The sequence below is a fragment of the Pyricularia grisea genome (assembly GCF_004355905.1).
Source record: "Pyricularia grisea strain NI907 chromosome Unknown Pyricularia_grisea_NI907_Scaffold_2, whole genome shotgun sequence".
Lineage (NCBI taxonomy): Eukaryota > Fungi > Ascomycota > Sordariomycetes > Magnaporthales > Pyriculariaceae > Pyricularia > Pyricularia grisea.
Genome location: NW_022156717.1, coordinates 3,901,086 through 3,925,411, shown reverse-complemented (window position 1 = coordinate 3,925,411; position 24,326 = coordinate 3,901,086). Strand labels below are relative to the sequence as shown.

The following is a 24,326-nucleotide window of genomic DNA, read 5'->3' as shown; positions in this document are numbered from 1 at the left end:
GTTCTATGACTGTACCTCGTACATACTGTAGGTAAGTGCCTAGCGTATTGTACCTAAGACGCTTAAAATATTGCACAAGACAGATGCGTATCTTGGGCACTCAGATGAAAGACGTAAACATCCGGTCAAGTAAGTTCTCACATGATATAGTGAAATTTACCGATTGTTATAAGCTGGCCTGTAATCAATGGGAAAATAAATTGGGGGGCGGCTACGCAAAAGTAGTGACTGGTGGTTGGGCTCCAGCTACTGACCACTCGGCGGCTAATTCTGCGGTAATGCGTGGGGCTGCTGACCGCAGCTTCGTAGTGGTAGGTGTTCCTTGATGCAGGTGAAAGCCACAGGTAGGGTAGGTACCTAGGTAGGTACCTAGGTACTTCCCTCATGTTAGCTGAGCTGGGGCCATGGGCATCCAACCGGCGGCTATAGCTCTGGGCAGCATCGACGACCATTTTGCAATGTGATTCGATTCTCAGGCTTGACGACAAACTGCTGATTTATTGCTGCTTTTTCTCTCTGTTTAAATTATTGATATCCTTGCACGGAGTAAATCTTACCGTACGGCTGTGGCACAAGAACCCCGTTGAAAAAAAGTACGCTTGTCCCGTTGGTCATTGACCCCTCATTGTAGTTCGCTTCAATTCACCGGACCCCTGTCGCTTTGTTACCTCCACCACCTTACCTCACCTTACCTTCTGGGCATCGAACTGTGCCTTACCTTTCCGCCAAAGCCAGATGTCCACACTCGACGGCACATATGACGAGTGATAATGTACCATTCAAGGTTCTTCTGACATTAAACCCACCAGAATCGATATTAAACAAGCGGCAATCAACGACAAGCCGGACCTCGACGCTAGCTCTGAAGAGAAGAGATACCCGGTTGGCAGCATAATCTACCGAGTGACGTACAGTCGCATCAGGCAGGCACGCGCCCGTTCCGCCCGTCAACGGACCTTCCCGGTGCCTCCACTTCACCTCAATTCCACTATCATCCGGCCTCCGTTGCCACCAACTGCGATTTTTCCAGCTCTCCGAGAAGTGATCGATTTGAACTTGGGGGAACAGCTGCGACAACCGAGGGGTCCCGTTATCGCCCGGGCGCAAACCGAAACCCCAACACTGCAGCCATGGCTCAGGCACCCATGTTATCGGTGCCGCTCAAGGCCACGAGTGAGATCGACTGGGTTGCGCCCTTGAAGCACTACATACAGAATACATATGGCGACGATGCCGAACGGTATGCCGAGGAGTGCGCGACGCTCAACCGCCTGCGTCAGGACATGAGGGGTGCCGGCAAGGACAGCACCGCAGGGAGGGATCTTTTGTATCGTTACTATGGACAGTTGGAGCTCCTCGACCTGAGGTTTCCGGTTGACGAGCAGCACATCAAGATCTCATTCACATGGTGAGTGACGGAGCATTCCATACCCTGGTCTGCTAAGCAACCTCGACATCACCAGGCAGCTGAAGCAAGGTTCTGCAGAACCTCACTTGCTGACTTGCACGTTTCTTATGATAGGTTTGATGCATTTACACATAAGTCGACGTCACAACACTCGTTGGCTTTTGAGAAGGCCTCCATCATTTTCAACATATCGGCAGTGCTGTCTTGCCACGCTGCTCACCAGGCTAGATCCGAAGAGTCCGGTCTCAAGACTGCGTACCATTCGTTCCAGGCGTCGGCTGGCATGTTTACCTACATAAACGAAAACTTTTTGCATGCGCCATCCTCGGACCTCAGTCGCGACACTGTCAAGGCGTTGATTTCCATCATGCTTGGACAGGCGCAGGAGGTCTTTCTTGAGAAACAGATTACGGATCAGAAGAAAGTCGGTTTGTTGGCTAAGCTTGCTAGCCAGGCGTACTCGCTATACTCTCAGGCGACAGAAGGGGTTCAGGAAAATGTCAACAAGGCCATCTTTGAGAAAGTCTGGCTGACTTTCATCCAGGTGAGTCTCTAGCAGGGTATAAACTGGGATCACCGCAGTCTTCGCAGAGCGCTGGTGCCTACATAGCATGTCAATCATGTGACAACGCATATGTGCTGACATTTACCTTATAGATCAAAAGTGCATTGATGAACGCCATGGCGCAGTACTACCAGGCACTAGCAGACGATGACGCAAACTCACATGGTGTAGCCGTTGCGCGGCTGCAGGTTGCCGAGAGTGCAGCCAAGGCAGCCTGTCGACTTGCCGGTGGCTTTCCGAGCACAGTACCACCTAATTCGAACCTTGGGAGTGATACAGGACCACTGCTCTCTGAGATTGCGAATCGACAGCTTTCCACCATCCAGGACAAACTCAAGGAATTGGCCAAGGACAATGATTACATCTACCATCAAACTGTGCCGGCGGAAGCCAGTTTGGCAGCCGTCCCTAAGCTTCCGGCTGCGAAGCCTATTCCTGTTAGCGAACTTTACGCGGGACAGGACATCCAGCGGATCACTGGACCCGACTTGTTTGCCAAGATTGTGCCTTTCGCCGTGACAGAATCTGCCAGCCTATACGACGAGGAGAAAGCAAAGCTCGTGCGGGCGGAGACGGAGAGGGTTGATCTAGCCAATAGTGAGATGGCGGCCAGTCTGGACTATTTGAAGCTTCCAGGCGCACTCGAGGTTTTGAAGGGTGGCTTCGATCAAGACGTGTCTCCCGACGAGGATTTCCGGACTTGGTGTGTTGATGTTGCCGACCACGAGGACCCGGAGGCCATATTCGAGGCGCTTTCCAGGGACAAGGAACACATAAAAGGGATCCTGGACCGCAGCTCGAAGCAGTTGGATATGGAGGCGCATGTGTGCGAGAAGATGCGCTCCAAGTACCAAGCAGATTGGACTCAGCAGCCAAGTTCGAGGTTGACCACCACATTGACTGGTGACATTCGAAATTACAGAGAGGCTCTTGAGGAGGCGGCCAAGAGCGACGCTCAGCTCATGGCAAAGCTACGTCAAAACTCTGCAGACATTGAAGCTATGCGCACGGCAGCCCAGCATGGAGAGATCGATGCCCTGTTCCAAAAGGCGTTGAGCCGGGGGCGGGGAAGCGTAAGCAACACCAATAGCCCTGGTGGCGCCGAACAGAACCTGCTGGATGCCGACTTTGATGACGGTAAACCAAGCGTCGTGGACCAAATCAACAAGGTTGAAGAGATATTGAAAAAGCTGAACCAGTTGAAGAGGGAGAGGAACCATGTTTTGAAGGATCTCAAGGATAAGGTACTATACCCAACCATCACCGGATGCAAATCATGTTGATGTTCTCAGAGGCTTGAACGGATTGCTAATGAGAAAAAAAAAACATTTTGAAAAGGCACACAACGACGACATCTCTCAAATACTCATCTTGAACAAAAAGTCAATAGCAAACTACGAGCAGCAGCTTTTCCAGTCGGAGCTTGAGAAGTTCAGACCGATGCAGACGCGTTTGGTTCAGGCCGGTCACAAACAGTCGGCGCTTATGAAGGAGTTAACAGCAGCATTCAACAGCCTTTTGCAGGACAAAAGGGTCAAGGCCGAACAGAGCAAGTATGAGTCGATCCAGCGGCAAAGGAGCGCTGTCATCAACAAGTACAAGCGCGCATACCAGGAGTTCTTGGATCTTGAGGCGGGACTGCAGGGTGCAAAAACGTGGTACACCGAGATGAGGGAGACAGTTGAGAGTTTGGAGAAGAACGTGGAGACGTTTGTGAACAACAGGCGGTCCGAAGGTGCACAACTGCTCAACCAAATAGAACAAGAAAGGGCGGCAAACAAGAACTCGCACGCCGAGCTCGAACGCGAAAGGATGAGGGAACTGATGGAGCGCATGAATGTCGATGGTCAACAGACACCCGCCTCGCCGCCGAAACAAACTACCGGCTCAGGCCGGCCCATCCCGGCGCCCTTATTCCCATCAGGTGGTGCCCCGACATATCCTCAGATGAATTTCCAAGGACAGTATCAGCTGCCTCGATCACCACCCCCAGGACAAAGCAACATGCCGCAGTCGTTTATGCAGCCGCAGTATCAGCAGCCGCAGCAAAATGTACACAACCAATACGCCACATACAACCCGAGCGCGCATGGGCGAATGCCTGGTCCAGCCTCGCCTGCCCCAACGCAGACGACATTTGGGATGAATGCAATGCGGCCGGGACCTACCTCTCCGCCGCCGAACCAAACAAGCTTTGGAATGAATGTGATGCGACAAGGCCCTGCTTCTCCACCCCCAACTCAGACATCCTTCCAACAGCCGCCGAGCCGACCATTCAGCAACACGTATGGCAACCCGAACGCACCGCCGACGCCTAACCAGCAGCAGAGTTTTGGCGCAGGGGCCGGATATGTGCCGCCACCTCCACCAGGGCCACCGCCTCTGGGGCCACAACAAACGTATCATGTTGGTGCGTCAGACTACTATAGCCAACAACAACAACAACAACAGCCGGGCAGCCGGCCACACTCTACGCAGAACACTCAGCAACAGTACCACCAGCCGCCGCCGCAGCAGCAGCAGCAGCAGCATCAGCAGCAAGCAGCGGATCCGTGGGCGGGACTCAATGCTTGGAAATGATGTATAGTACATGGGCTCGCTTAAAGGGTTGGATCACGAACACTAGAATGGTCAAGTGAGAACACTTTTTTTTTGGCTGGGGTTGCAGTTTGTATTGTGAACGTTTGCCACATACGGAAGAGTAGTCGTTATTGGTAGACATGATTGATAAATATGAAAGAAATCAAGTAAGACCGGATTGTTTGTGATTAGACTTGAAAATATTTATGATGGAATACCTGTAATTACCAAAGTGGTATTGTGACAGTATTTGATACCTCTCTACCTTCCTTGTGTACATTGTAGGTACGTATTGCTAGGTAGGTAGGTACCTATGTATAGTACAGAGAATAAAGGGATTAGGGGGTGGGTGGCTTTTTGGGTTAGGTAGGGGGAGCAACCAACAAATTGCATGCTTGCTTGGTGGGGCCGCTCAGAAAGGATACCACAGCTAACGAGGACACGGACGGACGTCGGGGATTCTGCGACGACAACCGGTACCAAAGTCGCCCACCACGGCAAGCACTCCTCTGGTCTGGTCTGCACTCGCAATGCCACCGTGAAGATGCTGTCGTTTATTTTGATTCAGAACCGCCAGTGAGTATAACACCAAAAACTACGCCGGAGGGGCGATGAACAAAGTTTGGGTTTCATTTTCAAACCGCTAACCGGCCAAAACTGAATTGTTACAGGGGCAAGACTCGACTTGCGAAATGGTACGCTCCGTACAGCGATGAGGAGAAGATAAAGCTCAAGGGCGAGGTGAGGCGGTTTATATATATATATACATGAACCTTTTTGCTTTCCATTCCATTCCATCCGGACCGAGAGCGATATTCTAATCAGGCCATCCTACGACAACAAAAACAAACAGGTCCACCGCCTCGTGGCGCCGCGCGACCAAAAGTACCAATCCAACTTTGTCGAGTTCCGCAACAACAAGCTCGTGTACCGGCGGTACGCGGGGCTCTTCTTTTGCGCGTGCGTCGACACAAACGACAACGAGCTCGCCTTCCTCGAGGCAATCCACTTCTTCGTTGAGGTGCTCGACGCCTTCTTTGGCAACGTGTGCGAGCTCGACTTGGTTTTCAACTTTTACAAGGTCTACGCAATCCTGGACGAGGTGTTTTTGGCCGGCGAGATTGAGGAGACGAGCAAGACCGTCGTCCTCACGAGGTTGGAGCATTTGGATAAGTTGGAGTGATGAAGGGAGAAGGGATTTGGCAAGCGGGGATAATGTTCGGGTTGGATAATCGTGTTTCATGGTTGATTGATCACGGCGGGTTCGGAATGCAGCACTTCTTTTTCGGCATCACGTCGAGGGGACGTGTGATACATCCTTGCAGTTCGACAACACATCAACCAGTCGTGTTGCGGAGAGAGCCCCGGACGAGGAGGGCCTCTGCAGCGTCTTCATCAGTGAGGCAATGGAACGGCAGATGACCGTGCCCTTCTGGGCTATGATTGACGATACTAGAACGTGGCCAGGACTATGGGCGCTGTGCGTACCAGGAGATTAATGTATCTACTGGCATATTAGCGCCATCAAGTTCCCTCTGGCTAGAGATGGGGCCAGTTGGGGATGTAGTCAATGAATCCCTACTATCGAGGGCCCAAAATTGACCCGCTTTAGTCGGTATGCGCACTTGGTTTTTTTCTTGCTAAAAAACTTATATCACCAGCATGACTCTGTATTATTGTATTGGTATTACATGCCGGGAATAGATAGAGAATCGGCCGAGTAAGATAGGCAGGCAGGCTTATATTGGAACGGACATTGAATTGTCGAAAACGGCAACTCCACAAGAAGACCGGGTCCCTTTCAAGCTTGCCCAAAGATATAAGTTATCTAAGGTATGTGTTTTCCTCAGCAAAAAAAAAAAAAAAAAAAAAAAAAAAAAAAAAAAAAAAAAAAAAAAAAAAAAGCCAAAGAGGGGTTTCCTTATCAAACAAACCACAAGTTCATGAATGGCACCCGGAGCCTTCAACTTTCGATCTAATAACCACGCTCAAACACACCGAGTTCGCATCCTCCGAGCCCTCGAGACTCCCATGACCTGCTCCTTTTTATCCCACAGATCCAAGGCGCGCCTCCTCTTGGTGTAGTTGACCCACGGGTTCCCAAGGCCAAATCGTAAAATGAGGCCTCGAGCTGCGGCCGAGTAACAATCCAACGGGTGTCTCGTGCCCATAACCGGCTCAACGACTGGCCTATCCTGTGGTCCTGCGTTCTTTGGCCCGCTGGCCGTTTCGCGGTTAAACTGGGCTGTGATGTACTGCTCTACAGACTCTAATATACGGTCCGTATCGATGACCGTCTCGTCAGGTTGTTGCGGCTGGCGACTCCTCAGAGCTATGTTCATATGCAGAAAACCTGCCTGCTGGTCGGATGATTCTGGAGATCCACACCGGTCGCTCATGGCATGGGTCTGGGGTGGCGATACCGTAGGACTGCGTCGGGATTCCTCATTCTCTGGCCAATAGACTGCATATTCGCTGCCGATTTCCATCTCGGGTGTTTTGGTCGAGGAGCGCCGTTTGGAGCCCCGGGACTTGTCCCTCGCGCCAGATTGCATCATGCGAGCCCGTTCTGCGTTCATCGGACCATAATTCTCCTTCCAGTCCTGGAGACCGTCGTGCTTGGAATCATCAAAATCTCCAAGATCCTGAGGCGAGCTGCGTCCTGAATGGTTCGGGACAGACCTATCCCTCCTGCGAGATGGGCCTTCCCGGACTCTGATGTGTTGGCTCCGCGAGCGAGAGCGTTCCCGGGTGTGCTCTAGGTTTTGGTCGTGGCCACGGCCACGGCTACGGCCACGATCACCACTCCGAGAAAGACCACCTTCTCCTTTAGAAGAGGATTTATTTGAAGAAATCCTGAGTCTATGCCGCTCCCGCCTGCTCTCTCGATGATGGTTCTTGCTGGACACCCCGGCCAGGATACGTCTCTGGTTGAGCGATTTGGAATCCTTGTTCTTGGGGCAAAGAGTCATGAGATGTTTGCCTACCGCACCACAAAGCGGGCAGCGTAATCTGAGAGGAACCGTATCGAAGGATGGGTCTAGGTTTGTCGGACACTGCGTGAGCCAGTGTCCTGAGTCCCATGGAAAAGTAGAGTCAGCCAGTGTTATGGTGATGATGATGGCAGTGCGGCTCTGGACAAACCATACCGGGAACGTTGCAGCGTTTGCACAAATATGTGTCACTAGGCTTCTTCTGCTGCTTGCCTGCGGAACTGACCGAATCCATTATCTGGATATGTTCATATGTTGCTCAGTCTGCTTTCACTCCAAAGTATGGGCTGTGCCTTTCCTCTGCGATGGGAATTCAAGTTGCTGATAAAGCCAGACGGAATAAAGAGTTGAGGTATTTGTGAGAAAGGTTTTGGTAAGTTGAAGGAAAAAGATCCTTTTCGTTCAAGGAAACGAGCAGGAAAGTACAAAAATGTATTCCTGATTGTTGGCTCGGGGTTGGTTCAAACGAGGATTTTGGGTTGCCCTGTTTGGGCTCTCGGTTGTTGTCAAAGCAAATCTGATAGCTTTCTGAAGCAAGCAGATAATCAAGGCACCTAATAAACGCAAATGGTTTGTTGAGTGTTTATCCTCTGTGTTGCGAAAAAACAATGGAAAGCCGATTCTGGGCAGCAAACAAGCAGCTTTTGGACGCAACCACAGATTGGTAAAAAAGGCATCTGGACCATATGGTCTACTTTCCTATCTAACTACCTACTTACATGATTCACTGCTTGCTTATTTACTTACTTGCCAATGCATATCTATATTGGGCGTATTTTATATACAATCACACGCAAGCAAAAATAGCTTGGTCATTGTCGACTTTCAAAAATTCGGTCCTGTATAGTGACGATACCTAGTTCCAGTATTTAGCATCCGTCAAGTATGCGAACCTGTTCCCAGAAATGGCTTACTATGCCTGCTTGTATATCCACGAACGATTATTTCTTTCTTGAAGCCAAAGATCTCCTCGCCATCTAGATCGAGTCAAGTAAATGGCTCTTGGCTTGTAGCCAATCCCAAACGAGAAATAGAGCACATCAAATAATTGAAACCAAAAACAAGGCGCAAGATCCCAGGAAACACGGGAAATAAGTCCCAGTGCCAACACATACCCAAAAAAAAAAAAAGAACTTGTTGATCACAACAACAATAATTTCACGACTCTGCCTTGTTCTCAGCTGGGCTTGTTGCAGTGAATTTTATGGGTGTTGGGCGCTGAATAATCCATGGAGAAGACTGAGGCTGAGCCTGCCTTGAAGCTAAACCCCATCTGACGACTTGATATACGAGCACTACTGTGTAACCCACTCCCGGGTCTGCCTTACCTACCTTACCCAGAGAGACATGTACAGTAATTACCGTAAATCATCTAAAAGCACAGGGATATTTGTGGCGAGGCTTAGCAGAGTCGTATATTTCGCTTGCAACAAACCAAGAAAACACAACACATAGAGCAAACTTATACATATAAGCGTCATTGATCACTCGACTTTTTAACAGACATGTCTTCACAGCATCAAATACCAAACAATTCGGATTTTATTTCAAACTCGTCAGGTTTTCACACAGAAAAAGCTACTCGCCTGCTTTGCCCTAGTCTGCCATTTTCTTAAACTTCAAAACATCACTCCCTCAACATGGGCCCCTGGAAATTCCTCACAACCATCCTACTACTTGGCCTCGACCATCAGGTCAATGGAAAGCCGTCTTTCAAGAACAACGGAACACTAGACGGGTGGGACGGTCAGAGTCTTGAAAAGGGTACACAAGGAACCATCACAGAGTCAACATCGCCCGTGTACAATGGCGATACCTCGTTGAAGATGACTCAGACCTATCTTCCCGACTACACTGGACGATACCATGCCGAGGTTTGTGATAAATCCCTTACAATATCCTAATTTCTTTTTTTTTAATGTCAGAAGTACACTAACAAGAACTCTCAGGTATACAAGAAAAACGGCTACGTGCCCGGCGACAGCAAATTCTACGGCTTCGCGTTCCGCCTCGAGGAAAAATGGCAGTTCGACAAGCAGTCCTTCAACCTGGCCCAGTTCATCGCCGACTTCACGGGCGACTCCAAAGGATGCGACGACTGGATGCCAAGCACCATGATCTGGATGGTGGGTAACCAGCTCAAGACTCGCACCAAGACGGGCGACATCTGCAACCAAAAGACAACCAGCTTCGACGCGGGCAAGGTAAAGGCCGGCTTCTGGCACACCGTCGTGCTCGAGGCCGCCTGGCACGCCGACGACAAGGGCCTGCTGCGAATGTGGTTGGACGGCAACCCCGTGGTGAACAATACGGACCTGCCGACAACCATTGCCGACTCGAAGAAGAGGGCTTTTAGCTTTCGGGTGGGACTCTATGCGAATGGGTGAGTTGTAGTCCATTTATCACAAAAAAAAGGGGGGGAAAGAATTCGTCGACAAAGAAGAGAAAGCTAACTTACAGACCTAAATCAGATGGCATGATGACAAGAAGCTGATCGGCAATCAGAAAACACGTCAAGTTTGGTACGACGAGATCGCCATGGGTGATACTTATGAAGATGTCGAGCCTCGACCAGACAAGAACGCAGTACAAAAGACTCCCGCTGCTGGCAAGAATGACGGTGGTGTCGTCTACTTCTAGGTCCAGTACGGCCTTGGGACAAGGGTTGGAGTTTTTTCAAAAGCACATGCAAGCATTTGCCTACTTACTTTACCTACCTGCTGTAACTTGTCAACCCTATATATCTGCCTTGTGTGTTTATGTACATGTTATTTTCGTGCCTGTGAACTTGCTTATCTGACTACATGCCTACGTATAATGAGCAACGAGAGAGGAATACAGGTGTTTGGCCTTAAAACAATTCTGCGCGGCTGTTTCATCTCTTCAACGCTGCAAACCTCTTTGCAAGGTCGTCCGCATTGGGTATACCATCTCTGATATCGTCAATGGGCTTGCTTGCACCCCCTGCCGTCGACTTCTTAGCAAGGCCGGCATCTACCATTCTCTTGCTCGGCTTGAGCTCCATCTTGTTTAGCGTGACCTTGGGCCTAATGTTTTCTGTAGACGGGCTGGGAGGGCTGACTTGGAGAGGTTGTACGGCCGATTTTGTCGGCGCTACTCGGCTTAGCCCTGCATTGTCTGCATCATCAGCAGTAGCGCCGTCGGCCTTTTGCGCCTGGCCACCACCGCCCTCACCGGCATCGTCGACAAACGCGGGCTCATCCTCCTCCTCCTCCTCAACCCTCCGCGGCCAGTTAACACCATAAGCCCTCGCTATCTCCTCTAGGTATCCGGCCACGAGCTCCTCTCGCGGCGGCGTGACGCTCAGCTTCTTGACCACCTTCTCCGACACCTTGCCGTCCGAGTTGTTGGTGGCGACCAGGACGAACTCCTTGCCGAACTTGTCGCCCAGCAGCTGCCGGACGGCCTGCAGCTCCTTGATCTCGGTCTTTCCGGCGGCGTAGATGACGCTCTTGGCGGCCTCCTCGAGGCCAGGGTCGCAGGTGGGGGCGTCGAGCAGGCCGGCGCGCGCCAGGAGCAGCTCGCAGTACAGCTCGAGCATCTCGTACAGCTCCACTTGTATGTCGGACCGGATGATGTTCTCGACCCGGATGCGGGCCGAGTCGATCTTGCCCTGGTCCAGCAGCTGCGCCATGGCCCGCCGTTGGACCTTGGACGCCGCCTCGTCCCGCTGCTGGACCATGCGTAACCTCGCGATTGACAGCTTCAGCTGCACCTTAATTTTGGTCTAATGGTAGATCGAAGAGGTATTGGGGGGTGTTTAGTGTCAGTGGTTGGATGCGACGGGGTTGAAAGCTGCTCAGGTCTTCAAGAGTGGAAATGTGGGCGGGGGGTATTTGCTCACGATGATTGACGCGGATGGCGCCATGGTGATTGTAGTTGTAAATATGATTGGGATGTTGCAGGTGATTATATCTCAGAGGATTTCGATATCCAGAGCGATGCTTATGGCTTTATGCGCAGAGAATAGCAGTCAGCAAATAAATAGGTCAGTCGAATCAGTCATTCAAACTATCGCAGATATGAGGGAGGCTTTAGGTGATTTGAAGTGGAATCCAGGGACAAGCTCCAGGCAGGTGACGACACTGTGGAGGGGTTCGCTAGACTATTTGAATGCAAGGATGGGGAGGGAACTGGACCTGGACTCCATTTTGACCCACCTTTACCCCAACTGAAAGCTGGAGCCAACCTGCAAGTGCTAGCATGCGAGCACCGGAGTTGCTTCAATTGGCCATTTGATTATTTGTTGTTTCGCCTTGCCTTACCTACTAACCATTACAATTTACCAGCAATCGCACTTGACTTCTAACCAGCACACTATAAACAACCAAAACAATCATATGGCTGCGCTCTATCGTAGTGTAAACTGAGGCGACACCACCTAATTAATATAGACACCCCTCCACTCAATCAATCATGGCGGACAAAGATGGAAAGCAGTACAAATACCGCCAGGAGATCCAGCAGATGATGTACGTCTCTGGAGAGACTGGCGAACCTTCAGTCGAAACCACGGGCATGATCGAGGAGATTGTGCGCCAGCAGGTCATAGAGATCCTGCGCAACTGCACCGAGCTGGCCGCCCGTCGCGGCTCGCGTACCATCACCATCAACGACCTCATCTTTCAAATCCGCGAGGACGCCGCCAAGGTGTCTCGACTGAGGACCTTTTTGTCGTGGAAGGACGTGCGCAAGAACGTTAAGGACTCGGACGACAAGGGTGCCGACGCCGACATCGGCGCTGGTGAAGACCCCGTGGGAGGCGTAGTTGCCGGCCCCGTCGACGACGCCGCCAAGAAGAACAAAAAGTCCAAGGTTGGCCTGCCCTGGGAGCCCTCGTCCTTCTACAGCCAAGAGGTTCCAGAACGCGACGACGAGGAGGACGAGGAGGAGGAGGAGATGAACCACATCACTCTCCAGCGTCTGCGCAAGGCCGACGAGCGCACCAAGGTCATGACGCGCGAGGAGTACGTCACGTGGTCCGAGTACCGACAAGCATCTTTCACCTACCGCAAGGGAAAGCGATTCAGAGAGTGGGCTGGCTTCGGAATAGTCACGGACGGACGCCCATCAGACGACATTGTCGACATACTTGGTTTCTTGACCTTTGAGATGGTCCAGATGCTGACCGAAGAGGCCCTCAAGCTCAAGGAGCAGGAAGACTTGTGGAAGGAGCGCACGGGAGGCGGCGAAAAAACGAGCAAGCAGCCCAAGATCGCTGCTCACGGTCTCTTCCTGCCGCCGAGCGAGGGCCGGACCCCGGTCGAAGCCCGTCATGTTCAAGAGGCTTTTAGGCGCATGCAAGCCCGCCCCAAGAAGTCGCGTGCCATGCTTAACGGTACCAGGCTGGCACAACATACGGCTCTCAAGCTGGTGAGTAGAAAACGGTCACAATGTTTGCTCCTTCGTTACAACTTGCTAACTCTGCGCGTTTGTTTCTATCCAGTTCTAAACTATGTTTACATTCTTCTTCCTGTGAGACAGGTCTACTACTATCTTTGTTGTTAAACCTGCACGCGGCGTTTCTTGAATTCTGGTATTGTTGAGCATATTAACGTGCGGCAAGGTGGGATATCTGTAGCCAATATTCAATTTGGTGCCTCTTGACCTAGCCATCGGGGACTGTCAGCATTGCAGTTGGAAAGACTTCATATTACATAGGTATCCAAGATACCCGACAGTTCGGTCACTATTAGCGCCTACAAATTCTTGGAACAAACCTGAAGTTTATTCTACGGTTGCTCTCATCACCCAATATTAATGCATTCTTTTTACATCCGACATGATCCATGGTCTATTCTAGAACTTGGTTTCCTCAGTAAAACTCCTGCAATGCAACCAACATATCATAACACATAATCTTTGGGATCTAGCCCAAGTCTCTTGGAGTATTCTTCAAGCCTCGTCGACACGCGCACACCATTCCAAGTCTCTATTCCCTGGCTGTCGACTCCCAACGAGGGCATGCCGATCTGCTCAATGGCAAAACTGGCAGCCACGCTCGCCCATACCGCAGCATCCTCAACGGCCTTGCCGCGACCAAGCGCAACCGTGAGCCCGCCCAGGAACGTATTACCCCCTCCCGTAGGGTCGACGATCCTACCCGCTGCAGCATCCTCGGGCTGGAAAAAGGCGGGCAGCCAACGGTCTACTCCTGGATCGATCTCGGACTCGGCACCTTCGCCGTCGTCTTCCGTCTCATCATCGTCACGCGCTATCCGCCCGTCATCATCTCGCATCATGCTGGAAAACAAGGCCTCAAAGTCGACACCGGCCTGCAAATCCCGCCCATGGACTTTGACAACCTTTGCACCACCGCCATCGTCACCACCGCTCCCCTTCTTGCTCCCACCCCGCCTCCGCCGCGTCCCACCGCCGCTGCCGCGCGTGACAAAACACCCACTCGGCCCGGCCCGGACCACCATGGCGACGCGGGCCATGGGCATGCTCTCCATCAGCTGGACGCAGGAGCGCTCGACGGCTTCTGTATCGACCTGGCCGTCGGCAGTCAATCCTGCACCGGGACCCGAGTCGCCCATGAGGGAGGCGAGCTCGGCGTGGTTGGGGCTGCAGACGTCGACGAGCGGCAGCGTCTTTGTGACCTCGATCAGCTCGTCGACGGTGCACAGGTCCGGGACGGGCTCCCAGACGACGAGGGCGCGGCGGTAGGCGTCACCCATGGCGGCGCGACGGAGCCTCCGCAGCGACTCGACCACCTCGCGGCACCGCGCCGGGCCCGAGCATATGTGCACGGCGGCGGCGGCGAGCAGCGCCGGGTGGGACGCGGCGGCCAGGTCGTCGGGCGTGAGGCGCTTCTTGGGCGTGACGTAGTGGAAGGCGCGCCGGTCCGGGTCGGACGGGTCGTCGTACCCGTTCCAGCCGCGCGTCGTCAGGCGCGAAGGGTCGTCGCGCACCAGCGCAGACGTCTGCCAGCTTTCGATCTGCGACGTCACCTGCGCCGGGAAGTCGGAGCCGCGGTCCACGATCCACCCGACCCGCTTGGACTGCGTCGGTGCCGGCGAGAGGAGCCGCGCCCCAAGTGCCGCATAGGTTCCGGCGCCTCCTAGGACGTTGCGGACTGGTGGCTTGGGTGGTGCGTATTCAATGTCATCTGAAGGGGGGGTTTGGGGAGGGAGCGGTGATGCTGGTTAGTCGGTTTGAGCGTTTTTGTTTTCGGGGAGGGGAGAGGAGAGTGTGGTCAGCTGATGGTAAGAAAATAGATAAGATGGAGGGGATACAAAATGACCAGATAAAAAAAGGTATGAAAATGAAAACGAAAATGAAAATAAATAAAAAAGAACATCGGATCTTACCGATGATCAGCATTCCCAATGTCACAAAATCAATCTCTTGGTCATCGGCTATCGTCGATGCTGTAAGCTGCCCCTCATCCTCCTCCTCCTCCTCCTCCTCCTTCCGCGACTGGTCATCTTTATCCACCATGTTTAGATGCCGAATGTCAAAACGTGTCCGCTGAAATGGTCCAACGTGACGGTACTTTTTGCGGGTGTTCCCGGTTGTGTGGTTGCTGGCACTCAAAGGCAAGACGTTTTTTTGGGTTGCATTGACAAACTTGCAGCAGCCTTTCATTTGCATAAACCACTATATTACTTATCACATGGGATTTAAACAAAAACACGCAATGCACAAGTCAGCGAAAACGGGTACAGGCCAGCCCTGGTTGATATCGACAACTCACCTTGCTTTTTCATCCCCTGCTTATCACTCGCTTCTGGAGTTTACTTGCCGGACTGCTGCATATATATATGTATGTATGCTTACACCGTACAAAAACTAGCTGCTCACCTTGGTTTTTTTTTAACCCTTTTATTCGTGTTTTAGGTGCCAGTATCGTATCGTTGGAAGAAACGCCACAATGTCTTATCAGCTCAGGTCCATTTATGTTGGTGGGGAACAAGCTGGTAACCCCTCCAATACTTCGAGACAAAACATTAGTGTTTGTTGTACCTATCTACGATCAAGCAAAATTAAGTCTTGGGTGTCTTGCTGATTGATTACCTTGGTTTGAACCAACTAATCCACAACGGTCGACCGTCTATTTTCACTGCTCTAGTAAGCTCAGTGTTACGGGCCCCGGGTGACATGTAATACACCCTCCACCCCCAATGACGTCGGGATTGTTGGCATCGAATTGTCCGTGGGGAGCTTCCGATTTTAAAGGCAAAGAGGGCTCAGATATGTTTCATGAACATGACCTCCCCATCTGTCAAGTCTGTTATATCGTTGTGTTGAGTAAAGTATCTAGGTAGGCGAAATATTGTGGCACAACGGCAAGTAGTACTCGCATTATTACTATGCAGGACAGTTCGCCTTGAGTATTTGGCAATATATTGACTTCTTCTCAAGCCGCCCCCAGAAGCAGCACTAAAACAAAACAAATATTCAACAAGCTGTGTTGCTCATGATGATTTTCCCAATCACACTCCCGCTATTCGCCCCATTTAACCCAACGCCCCAAAGGTTCCCTTGACCTTGACCATGTTTCGACAAAGGAGATAGATGAATGACGGTCCCGCAGGCCGTTGTGTTCCCTCAACATTCTATCGGTAGCATTTCCCTTTTAGAATGCATGCATATATGTATAATCGTAAGATGCCCCCCCTCCCCCACTCAACCTTCACCCGTTGTTTATACACCTGTTCAACCTGTACTGTCGCCTCTTCAGTAGAGAGACGGCCGCACCTTGTTCCCGCTGCTGCTATTTGACCCTGTCCGGACCCTCATGGAGACACGGGTGAATAAACTCTGAGTTTTCTTGTGGCATGTGCTGCCGCTGCTGGTGCTTGCCTGATCCTCCGCGCCTTCGCCCTCCTTGAGCGTGCTGACTTCGATGTGGGACCGTGGAAAGATGCCCCATTTGCCCTTGGCATTCACGCCCGACCAGCACCAGTGGCCTGGGTGCACCCATCCGATGTCCGTTATGACCTCGCCCTTGTCGAACTTGAGCCAGTCGCCTCTGTCTTTGCCCTTGACCGAAAACTTCCAGCGCGCCACCGCCCTCCTGTTGGAGATGATGCCACCCAATGCCATCTGTGCCTTTGGCGGAGGCTCCAGCCTGACCGCGTCGGCGGGAAAGCAGGCGTGAACATTATCTGACCACCCCACCGCCCATTCGCCGCCATACTGCTGTGGGAACTCGACCCCAAATATTCTCGTCCCGATAGCAAACTGCAGCGGCGTCGCTCGGTCCGGTGGCATTTTCAAAGTGCCATAAGATTGCTTCACAGTCATTATGGACACCGCGACGGGAAGAAGCTCAACCTGCATTGCCAAACCCTTGTCCTCTGCCAACTGGGACAGTTTCGGCGGGTTGGGAAGGTGAAGGTCATAGTTGTTCTCGAAGACGGCCGGCACCTCGGCCTCCTCAATGACAATCAATCCAGGGATTGATGGGAGTGGTCGTGCATGGCGTGCAATGTGCGCAAAGAGCTGCTTCTGTGAGAAAAAGACCGTCGCATCCGTCTCCTCTGTTGTACGCCCTAGATGCTCACAAAAAATGCAGGCATATACTTGATCGTCGACACTTTTCGCCGGCATGTGACTCTTGGCTAAAAACCGAAGCCTAAAGCCGACTTCGCTAGTCTTTGATATGAGTTTCGCTTTTGCTGGACATGCTGCTATTAGATTTGACCTGTCACTATCGGGGTTTTATGAATATGCACTTACAAAGCCCTTTTTGATCTGCCTCCACCTCATCCCAGTCAAGTTCGTAGAGGCATGTTTTGCATTTAGAAGCCAAGATTGAGCTGCCACCAAAGTTCTGCTATGTATTAGCTCTGGACGAACCATGTTTTAAGAGTCAAAATTCGCCTTGAAAACACTTACCAATTTCTTGACCTGTCTGAAGCCATCTTGGCCAGCAAGCATGTCCTTTGCACCCTCACAAAAGCCCTTCATTCGATGAAATGAGCTTTCGGGCCCGATAGTGCAGTCTGGTACCCGGCTCGGCTGCAGGATGAGCGTCCGTTGTGTCTTTTCGGGTTCCACAGTTATTATTAGGCTGGATTCGACCTCGACTGGCTCCGATACTTGACTCTCGTCCTGTGAGGATAAGTCTGACGGATCCCGTTCTGAAAGAGGACTGAGAGGCGGGGCAGTCGATGGGACAAAGTAGCCTTCGGGAGCCATAGTCAACACTGGTGTTCTATAGGAAGGTGTGAGTGGGCTGACGGGTTCGCAGCCTGAATCCCTCCTCTCGATGACATAGCTGGACTGTGACTCTGCCACTGAGCTGTCCCTGGAGTGTCGTAAAGAACTCTTTCCCGCATCGGATGAAAGAGACGAGAGTAAAGACCTGTTTGTGGAGGTCGCCGTCGGGGATGAAACAGTCATATCGCTCGAGTCTCCACTGCAGCAACAACCAGGGATTTCTGCCGTCGTCTTGATCATCCTAAGGGGCAACGGCATAGCTGAGCTGCGACCACTTTCCTCTTCAATATGATGCTCGGGGCCTTCATGGTGGGTAGACGGGCTTGGGAGTGGCTGTTCGACAGCACCGGTGCAAATGCCAGAGCTCCCAGAAGGACTTATGTGAAGACTAGGAATCGCCTCATCCAAACTAAATTCTGTGTTGAGCGTGATTGCCTGGCCAGGTAATGTTCGCGTAGCGACTCTCCAGGGACTCCGGACTGGGCAGGGTGGTGGCTCTACGGGATGGGCAGCCGTATCCCGGAATCCAAAATCGAATTCCATATCGGAAAAAGGGGTCGCGGTGAACCCCATAGATGCGACTTGTTCCGTGGTTGGCGTGGCCAAATGGCCGGCAGCGTTTTCCGTCAGCGGCGATGTTGGTTCCAACCTCATGCGCATCAAAATGTCCACAACCCTGGGTGCACAGATACGTGAAAGGGTCCGGAGCTCCGTAAACCTGTCTTCATCAAAGCCATCAGGCTCAATGAAGTCGTCAAACTCCCATAGCAGATCGCTAAGTTCTGAACGGTATTCCGCGATTTCGTCTGTCAAAATGTCAGTGGCCTTGAACCATATCGCGTAAAGAGGGCGAATAATCATGGCTGGGGAGTTATGCCCTATACACATGTCCCAGGCAGACAAATGATATGCCAGGCAGGGCGAGGAAACACCGGCACCAGCAGCCAGCAGTTAGGTGCTACTCACCGTTTTCCCTGAGAGCATCAATAAAGATGTCCCCTTGATTGGCAAGCAACTTGTCGCATAGAGGCTCGATCTTCTTGACGGCACGCTCTCCCTCCCGAAGCAGGGCATTTGCAGCCTTCGTCATCAAGACCTTGATGTCGAAATCTTCGGCACCTCTGGCATTTTCTAATGCTGTCGTCCCCTTGGTTACAATCTCCCTAAAGGGCGAGAGAACAAGTTCTTTGGCAGCTTCTTCCATGTTTGCGTGCTTTCGAGTAGCCAGGATTTTTATGAATCTATCAGTCGTCTGTTGATCCCATTTTATTTTCCTCTTGGGGAGAGGAGAGGTAATTGAGCTACGAGCTCTTTCCCTCTTCGAGGTAGCCCAGCTTTGTTGGGTTGGGTCAATTCGTCGACATGAGATTCAAAACAAGGACCCGAGAATGGAGATCAGGTGCGCCTTTCTCCAGGTTCGCGCAGTAGGGATCTCTCTATATCTTTAAATGAGACTTAGCTCTAGGTTAGGACTCGGAAGGAAACAAAGCTAAAAAAAAAGGTCCAAACAGGATATTTTGGCTGGTGATCGTTTTTTTGTTTGCGGCCTTGAAAAAGCGTTGAAAAGGTAGTGTGGGGTGAGAAAGGGATCTAGACAAGGATTCGTGCCGCCAAGACTTGCGCTATTATGCACCTCCGCATCCACAACATGCCCTTCTTCTGCAGCGGAAGCCGTAAAGGTTGCAACGTCAAAGGTTCGGCAAAGGCGCCTGCTGGGTTCTACTGCGTGCGGTAAAAGGAAAGTGCGACATGCAAGACTGCCGGAGATGTAGGGGGAATTGGCAGGACTATAACCAAAGAGGCATGTCAGCTGAGCGACGCGCACCCTGGACCTACTGTAAGTTTGAAAGATGAAGTTGGTGGGGGGATAGGATAGATAGCCCGGCCAACCCCAGTTAGGCAGGTCCACTGTCATGGTGCTTCTTGGGGTTTTCTTGTGCTATGGAGTATCGTATTGTACGAAGTACAGTAATTTGTGGCAGGCAGTAGCCCCAAAAAGTTCCAACAAGGGTAAACCTCGAAACCTGGGCCTTAGCGTTGCTGACGGAATCTTCAAGCACGCCGAACACCATGACACAAAGCGTCGATGACCGCAGTTTGAGGCTGACGTTGGGAAACTGTATCTTTTCGCTTTGGTTATCCAAGCTTATGGCAGGTAGGCACGCAAGGTATCTTCTGCGTAATGTGTAATCCTTTGTTGGTGCCCTATTGAATTTACCCGAACACATGCTAAAAACAGGTCAAGTTGGTCGTGCGACTTTTAACAAAAAGCACAGCCCAGCCCCATCCGTTCATTCTTTGTACATGTGATTTGTGATCATGGACTTGAAAACGGCGGTCGTAAGAATAGGAAAAGGAAAAAAAAAGGACTTGACCAGGGCTGGCAACCTAAGCACCTAAAGCCCGCTGGATACGGACCGATGGCATAGCTAACATCTGCACCCTGACAAGGTTGTTTAGAATAGGGCAATCTGGACACGCGATAGACAAGGCCAGAAACGCAAGCTAACAAGAAAAAGGCGAAGCTAATTAATGTGGCGAAGAGATAATGGATATTAGAGCCAGCACGCGAGCTAGGCGCTACAGCTGTCTTCCCCGCAGTCCGTTTTCGCTACCACAATTGGTGGGAAAGGGAACACGTTTTGTGGGTTGGCCCGAGAACAGGCTCGGATCCCAGCGGGGGTCAAGATGTTCATTCCTGGTGGGGATTTGCAGTTTGGTAAGGTAGGTAGCTTGCGTAAACCTTTGCACGTTTGGGTGTAGAGAATCTCCTCCATTTTTGAAAGGTTATTTTTTTTGGTTTGCCGAAAGACAATACTAATTGCTTGATTTCGAAAGTTCCTTTTACCTTGTTGTTAATTGAGGCTCTTAAGAATGTGCGCGGGTTAAAGCCGATTCGATTCACAATGCAGTTACACAACCGTAAATGGGTAAAGAAATAACATTGGCAGCCGAGCAGTAGGCAAATAGCAATGTAAATAAGAAGGCTACTTCTACTATTGGTAGAATACAAGGGAACTAGCTAGCGTCTGATTCACGGAGGCCAATCATAGACAAAAAGCCGCCTATAGAAAGTGCTTATCCTTCGGCAGCCCCGGTGTTCTTAATAAGAGAAACAAGACATTGCGGGCAGGGTAAGGACAAGCAAGAGGGCATCTGATTTGGCCGTCGAAATCTCTCACTCTGGCCAAGAGGTTGCATGGTGGATCTCATGCAACTACCCGACCTCACACACTCTTCAACCACGGCTAGCGCGTCTATAAAAATTAACCAGATCATCGTGTTTTTATTAGCGATGTAATAACCTAGGTGCTCACAACTCGTATCTTGATAATGCTGAGCCTTGCCATAAAGGTACAAGAATAGCCGTAGAGATTGAAGTTTATCCTCAAGGTGAAAAAATCTGGAACCAATCCAATACTGGATAGTACTGTAGTAGGTAGCATCGTGATCAATTTCTCGTTGTCTTTAGAGATTCCCCGCACTTTGAAGACCTCAAGAACTCCAAAAGTGCGCCCCTCACTTACGTGTCGTCTTTGTCGCATTATGGGCCGACTCAGCCTGTAATGGGAGTTAGCGCACACCATATAGAAACTGGAAGTCATGTGGCGAGCACTTGGAAGCCAGGACAACAACGAACCTCTGAGATCAAGCGACGCCCAACTTCAATCGTCTCACCTGCTCCTCTTTGACGGAGCCAGAAGCTGTGAGGTCAAGCTTTGTTAGCAATATCCAGCAACTTAAAGTGAGTTTGAGACAACTCGAGTTGCAAGTGCGGTACTTGCCTTTCTTCGGGAGATCCGTGGCCCTTGGTGGATGCAATTCTGGCCTCCTCCTCGAGGGAATCACGCGTAATTTTCTCACTCCCGCTGAGTACCGCTGTAGCCGCTTTCTCGGCTTCATTGTGGCCCAGAGTGTCATCCAACAGCCGCTTCCTCAATGCGAACCTTTCTGCACGTTCCTTTTGGAGACCGGGGCTGTCGAGTTTTTCCACCACATACCGGACTGCCAGTTGAACCACTAGGTAGACATGCTCCGCGACGAATACGCTTAGGAGTAGTGCCCAGCCACTCAAGTTTGAGGGGCGCCCATCAGGGCCTTGTCGGTCACTACCGCTGCTGAAGAGGTAGACTACTGCAGCGCTCGTCAGACTTCCCAACCACGACAGGAAACCCAGAGAAGTTAACCAAGGGCCTATTGTATCGTTTCGCCACGGAATTGGTCTCTGTGAACCAATGGCAATCTTCATGGCGTCCGATCTGGCCTCGACCCAGTTATTGACCAGAAACGAACACGCGGTCAGTGGGAAAGCAACAGAGAACAATGATAGATATCCAAACTGAACCACCACTAAAGATAAGAAACACAGGGTTAGTAGGAGCTAGAGATTTCCGATGAAAAGGGAGAAATACGTACTTTCACGGTAGTCAATAGTCACATCGTACACCTCCAACATGGCCTCATCTCGAACTCTTCCCAAGAAAGCTGCTTCTTCGGGAGAATCTTGGTGATGAACGGTCCCGCTATGATGGATACCATCCTGCACCTTTTCAACTACCTTAAACACCTTGCGCTTGAAGTACGGCACAAAGACTTCGAGGAGCAAGTTGACGATTTGTGCAGTGACCGTAAAGTAGAACATTTGTTTAGTGAATCGATCCGGGTTCACATGAAACTCCTTGGTCTTAATACCCTTGCCCTCTTTGGTAAGTTTGCGAGCAGTAACCTGGAAGACATCCAGATGTGGAGCCAGAACTTTCCCGAATGGGATATAAACAAAGGCAGTGAGGAACAGAGGCATATACGCCGTAATGAAGTTGATGACGAACATCTTCTGGACAAAAGATGCGTGATGCGCTGTGTATATGGTCAGCTATAGCCCACCAAATTGTACAAAACTAGAATCAAGTCCTGTCCTCACCAGCCTCAGTTTCATAGTTCTCTAGAGCAGTCAATTTATCTGCCAAGCTGGTAAGAAGTGCAGTCAAAGCCGGCATGAAAATCTGGCAAACAAATATTAGTTTCTGGTCCTTTTAGTGCCATTTGATTCAGAAATAATCAGTGTGTTATCTTACCGTCAATAGAACCGTCGGCAGGAATGTCTGTGATCTTCTGTTAGCATCCCAGCCCTCTCATAAACGCATGGCTCACAACTTTACTGATTCCTTACCAGGTACTGCTTGAAAGGCCCATTGTAAACTTCAGTGATGAATATTTCAATGGCGAAGCATGAAAAGATCAAGCTGCCAAGAACACCCATGCACGCAATGGCAAATGGGATCTGAAGAAGTTGTCTAGAAAGTCTTTTCAGCGGAGGGAAGACTTTGATGATTTCACCCGTGACTGGGTCTTGAGCCTCCCTCTCGTGTTGGAACTGAGGCCGTGGCTGCTGAATCTTAGAGACGCCTCTAACGCCCCACTGCACGGCCAGATCAACCTCTTTCTTCTTCCAGTACTCGAAGAACACCACGGACCACAGACAGTTTACCAAAGCGTATAACCAGGAGAACTTTCCGAGCACAAGCCAGGCAGCGAATCCAAAGGCAGCTGGAAAGACGAGGAACTTAAAATAGGACTGCAGAAAGGCGAAGTAAAAGGCAACGTTCTCGCCAAACTTGTCTCGAATTTCGTTGAGGTCTTCGTCATCTAGGACGTACTTGGTGCTCCATCGCTTGATCCAATCCCTGTTGAACTTGTGATCGTGAAGAGGAAAGATGGAAGCAACATGTTTCCACTGTCCACTGCGCGGCGTAATACCTGCGCCGCCTTCATTCTTAGGCTTGCAGATGAGCATGTAAGCTAGTCTTAGTCGCTCGGCCTCCGAGACTGGCTCCTCTTCAAAGTGGTTGATCAAGTCCTGTTTGTTGGGCGCGGAAGCACGAACACCGTAGAGCCAGTCTTGCAAGCGATGTCGGTAGACCTGTGCATGCAGCAGCTTGTCCGAGGTGATCTTGAGGAAGATCAACAGCGATGATTTTCCTCCATGGCGAACCTCTGTCGCAAATCCTACGCCAGCTAGGGCCTTGACAAGTTGGATAAATGTCGCCTCGGCCTCTGCCCTGTCGGCTTCATTTGGCGGGATGTGGTAGTCCACGACATAGTCAACGCTGTTGTTGGGTCAGTGTTTTTGTAAACCAAAGCCTTGACAAGTAAAGGTCTCGACATGCGTACCCGAAATTTTCCTTAAGCTCAGGCCGGGTGGCACTATCAGACCCGTATAGGGTCTTTAATGTCGCCATCCTTGGCTCTTGGTCTTGGTAGTGAGGAGTGGGGCACGAGGGTTGCGTGGGAAAAGTTGAGATGTGTAGATCAGACGAGGCGAAGATTGCAGGACGAGCGATCGGAGTTGAGGTTGGCTAAGCTTGTCATGAGATACTATTCTACTCGACCGGGAGTAAGGTAGTGAATGGAAACGGGGTTAGTTGATTTTGTAGGTATGATTGGGGACAATTAATGAGGTGTCATGGATGTCAAGCTTTCAAATTGAACCTCAACTTGCTAAGCTCCAGAAATCGATGATAGAGTAACGTCACCATACTGCACTTTTCCCTGTCTGGCAGTGACACAACAGGGATATCCTGGCTAGATT

At 51.0% G+C, this 24,326-nt stretch overlaps 10 protein-coding genes across 10 annotated transcripts; 5 read left to right on the top strand and 5 right to left on the bottom strand.

Moving 5' to 3' along the window:
* Positions 1–625: 625 nt before the first annotated feature.
* On the top strand, positions 626–4,553 carry PgNI_03732 (uncharacterized protein; the record flags this gene model as incomplete). Its single annotated transcript, XM_031123785.1, has 4 exons — positions 626–1,408; positions 1,523–1,952; positions 2,066–3,217; positions 3,312–4,553. Exons 1-4 carry the CDS (start codon positions 1,131–1,133, stop codon positions 4,551–4,553), a joined length of 3,102 nt encoding a protein of 1,033 aa, XP_030985586.1. The 5' UTR covers positions 626–1,130.
* Positions 4,554–4,944: 391 nt separating this feature from the next.
* Positions 4,945–6,308, top strand: PgNI_03731 (uncharacterized protein; the record flags this gene model as incomplete). The annotated part of the gene is made up of 3 exons (XM_031123784.1): positions 4,945–5,129; positions 5,225–5,294; positions 5,407–6,308. 3 exons carry the CDS (start codon positions 4,945–4,947, stop codon positions 5,734–5,736), a joined length of 585 nt encoding a protein of 194 aa, XP_030985585.1. The 3' UTR covers positions 5,737–6,308.
* A 233-nt stretch (positions 6,309–6,541) lies between these two features.
* PgNI_03730 (uncharacterized protein) lies at positions 6,542–7,781 on the bottom strand (the record flags this gene model as incomplete). The annotated part of the gene is given in 2 exon segments (XM_031123783.1): positions 6,542–7,687; positions 7,698–7,781. The coding sequence occupies 2 exon segments, from the start codon at positions 7,779–7,781 to the stop codon at positions 6,542–6,544; spliced, it is 1,230 nt and encodes a 409-aa protein (XP_030985584.1).
* Positions 7,782–9,186: 1,405 nt separating this feature from the next.
* On the top strand, positions 9,187–10,186 carry PgNI_03729 (uncharacterized protein; the record flags this gene model as incomplete). Its single annotated transcript, XM_031123782.1, has 3 exons — positions 9,187–9,420; positions 9,496–9,929; positions 10,018–10,186. 3 exons carry the CDS (start codon positions 9,187–9,189, stop codon positions 10,184–10,186), a joined length of 837 nt encoding a protein of 278 aa, XP_030984351.1.
* A 235-nt stretch (positions 10,187–10,421) lies between these two features.
* PgNI_03728 (uncharacterized protein) lies at positions 10,422–11,435 on the bottom strand (the record flags this gene model as incomplete). Its single annotated transcript, XM_031123781.1, has 2 exons — positions 10,422–11,294; positions 11,412–11,435. 2 exons carry the CDS (start codon positions 11,433–11,435, stop codon positions 10,422–10,424), a joined length of 897 nt encoding a protein of 298 aa, XP_030984352.1.
* Positions 11,436–11,864: 429 nt separating this feature from the next.
* Positions 11,865–14,293, top strand: PgNI_03727 (uncharacterized protein). Its single transcript, XM_031123780.1, has 2 exons — positions 11,865–12,940; positions 13,014–14,293. The coding sequence occupies exons 1-2, from the start codon at positions 11,984–11,986 to the stop codon at positions 13,017–13,019; spliced, it is 963 nt and encodes a 320-aa protein (XP_030984357.1). The 5' UTR covers positions 11,865–11,983; the 3' UTR covers positions 13,020–14,293.
* On the bottom strand, positions 13,414–15,082 carry PgNI_03726 (uncharacterized protein; the record flags this gene model as incomplete). Its single annotated transcript, XM_031123779.1, has 2 exons — positions 14,881–15,082; positions 13,414–14,678 (listed from the first exon to the last, which is right to left on the bottom strand). Exons 1-2 carry the CDS (start codon positions 15,008–15,010, stop codon positions 13,414–13,416), a joined length of 1,395 nt encoding a protein of 464 aa, XP_030984358.1. The 5' UTR covers positions 15,011–15,082.
* A 171-nt stretch (positions 15,083–15,253) lies between these two features.
* PgNI_03725 (uncharacterized protein) lies at positions 15,254–15,659 on the top strand. Its single transcript, XM_031123778.1, has 2 exons — positions 15,254–15,335; positions 15,410–15,659. Coding segments are annotated over exons 1-2 (171 nt in total). The 5' UTR covers positions 15,254–15,333; the 3' UTR covers positions 15,579–15,659.
* Positions 15,660–15,906: 247 nt separating this feature from the next.
* Positions 15,907–19,270, bottom strand: PgNI_03724 (uncharacterized protein). Its single transcript, XM_031123777.1, has 4 exons — positions 18,704–19,270; positions 17,414–18,543; positions 17,255–17,348; positions 15,907–17,193 (listed from the first exon to the last, which is right to left on the bottom strand). The coding sequence occupies exons 1-4, from the start codon at positions 18,939–18,941 to the stop codon at positions 16,250–16,252; spliced, it is 2,406 nt and encodes an 801-aa protein (XP_030984360.1). The 5' UTR covers positions 18,942–19,270; the 3' UTR covers positions 15,907–16,249.
* Positions 19,271–21,019: 1,749 nt separating this feature from the next.
* PgNI_03723 (uncharacterized protein) lies at positions 21,020–24,175 on the bottom strand. The gene is made up of 8 exons (XM_031123776.1): positions 23,909–24,175; positions 22,908–23,844; positions 22,813–22,839; positions 22,659–22,740; positions 22,154–22,594; positions 21,478–22,087; positions 21,378–21,441; positions 21,020–21,298 (listed from the first exon to the last, which is right to left on the bottom strand). The coding sequence occupies exons 1-8, from the start codon at positions 23,974–23,976 to the stop codon at positions 21,257–21,259; spliced, it is 2,271 nt and encodes a 756-aa protein (XP_030984353.1). The 5' UTR covers positions 23,977–24,175; the 3' UTR covers positions 21,020–21,256.
* Positions 24,176–24,326: the final 151 nt, after the last annotated feature.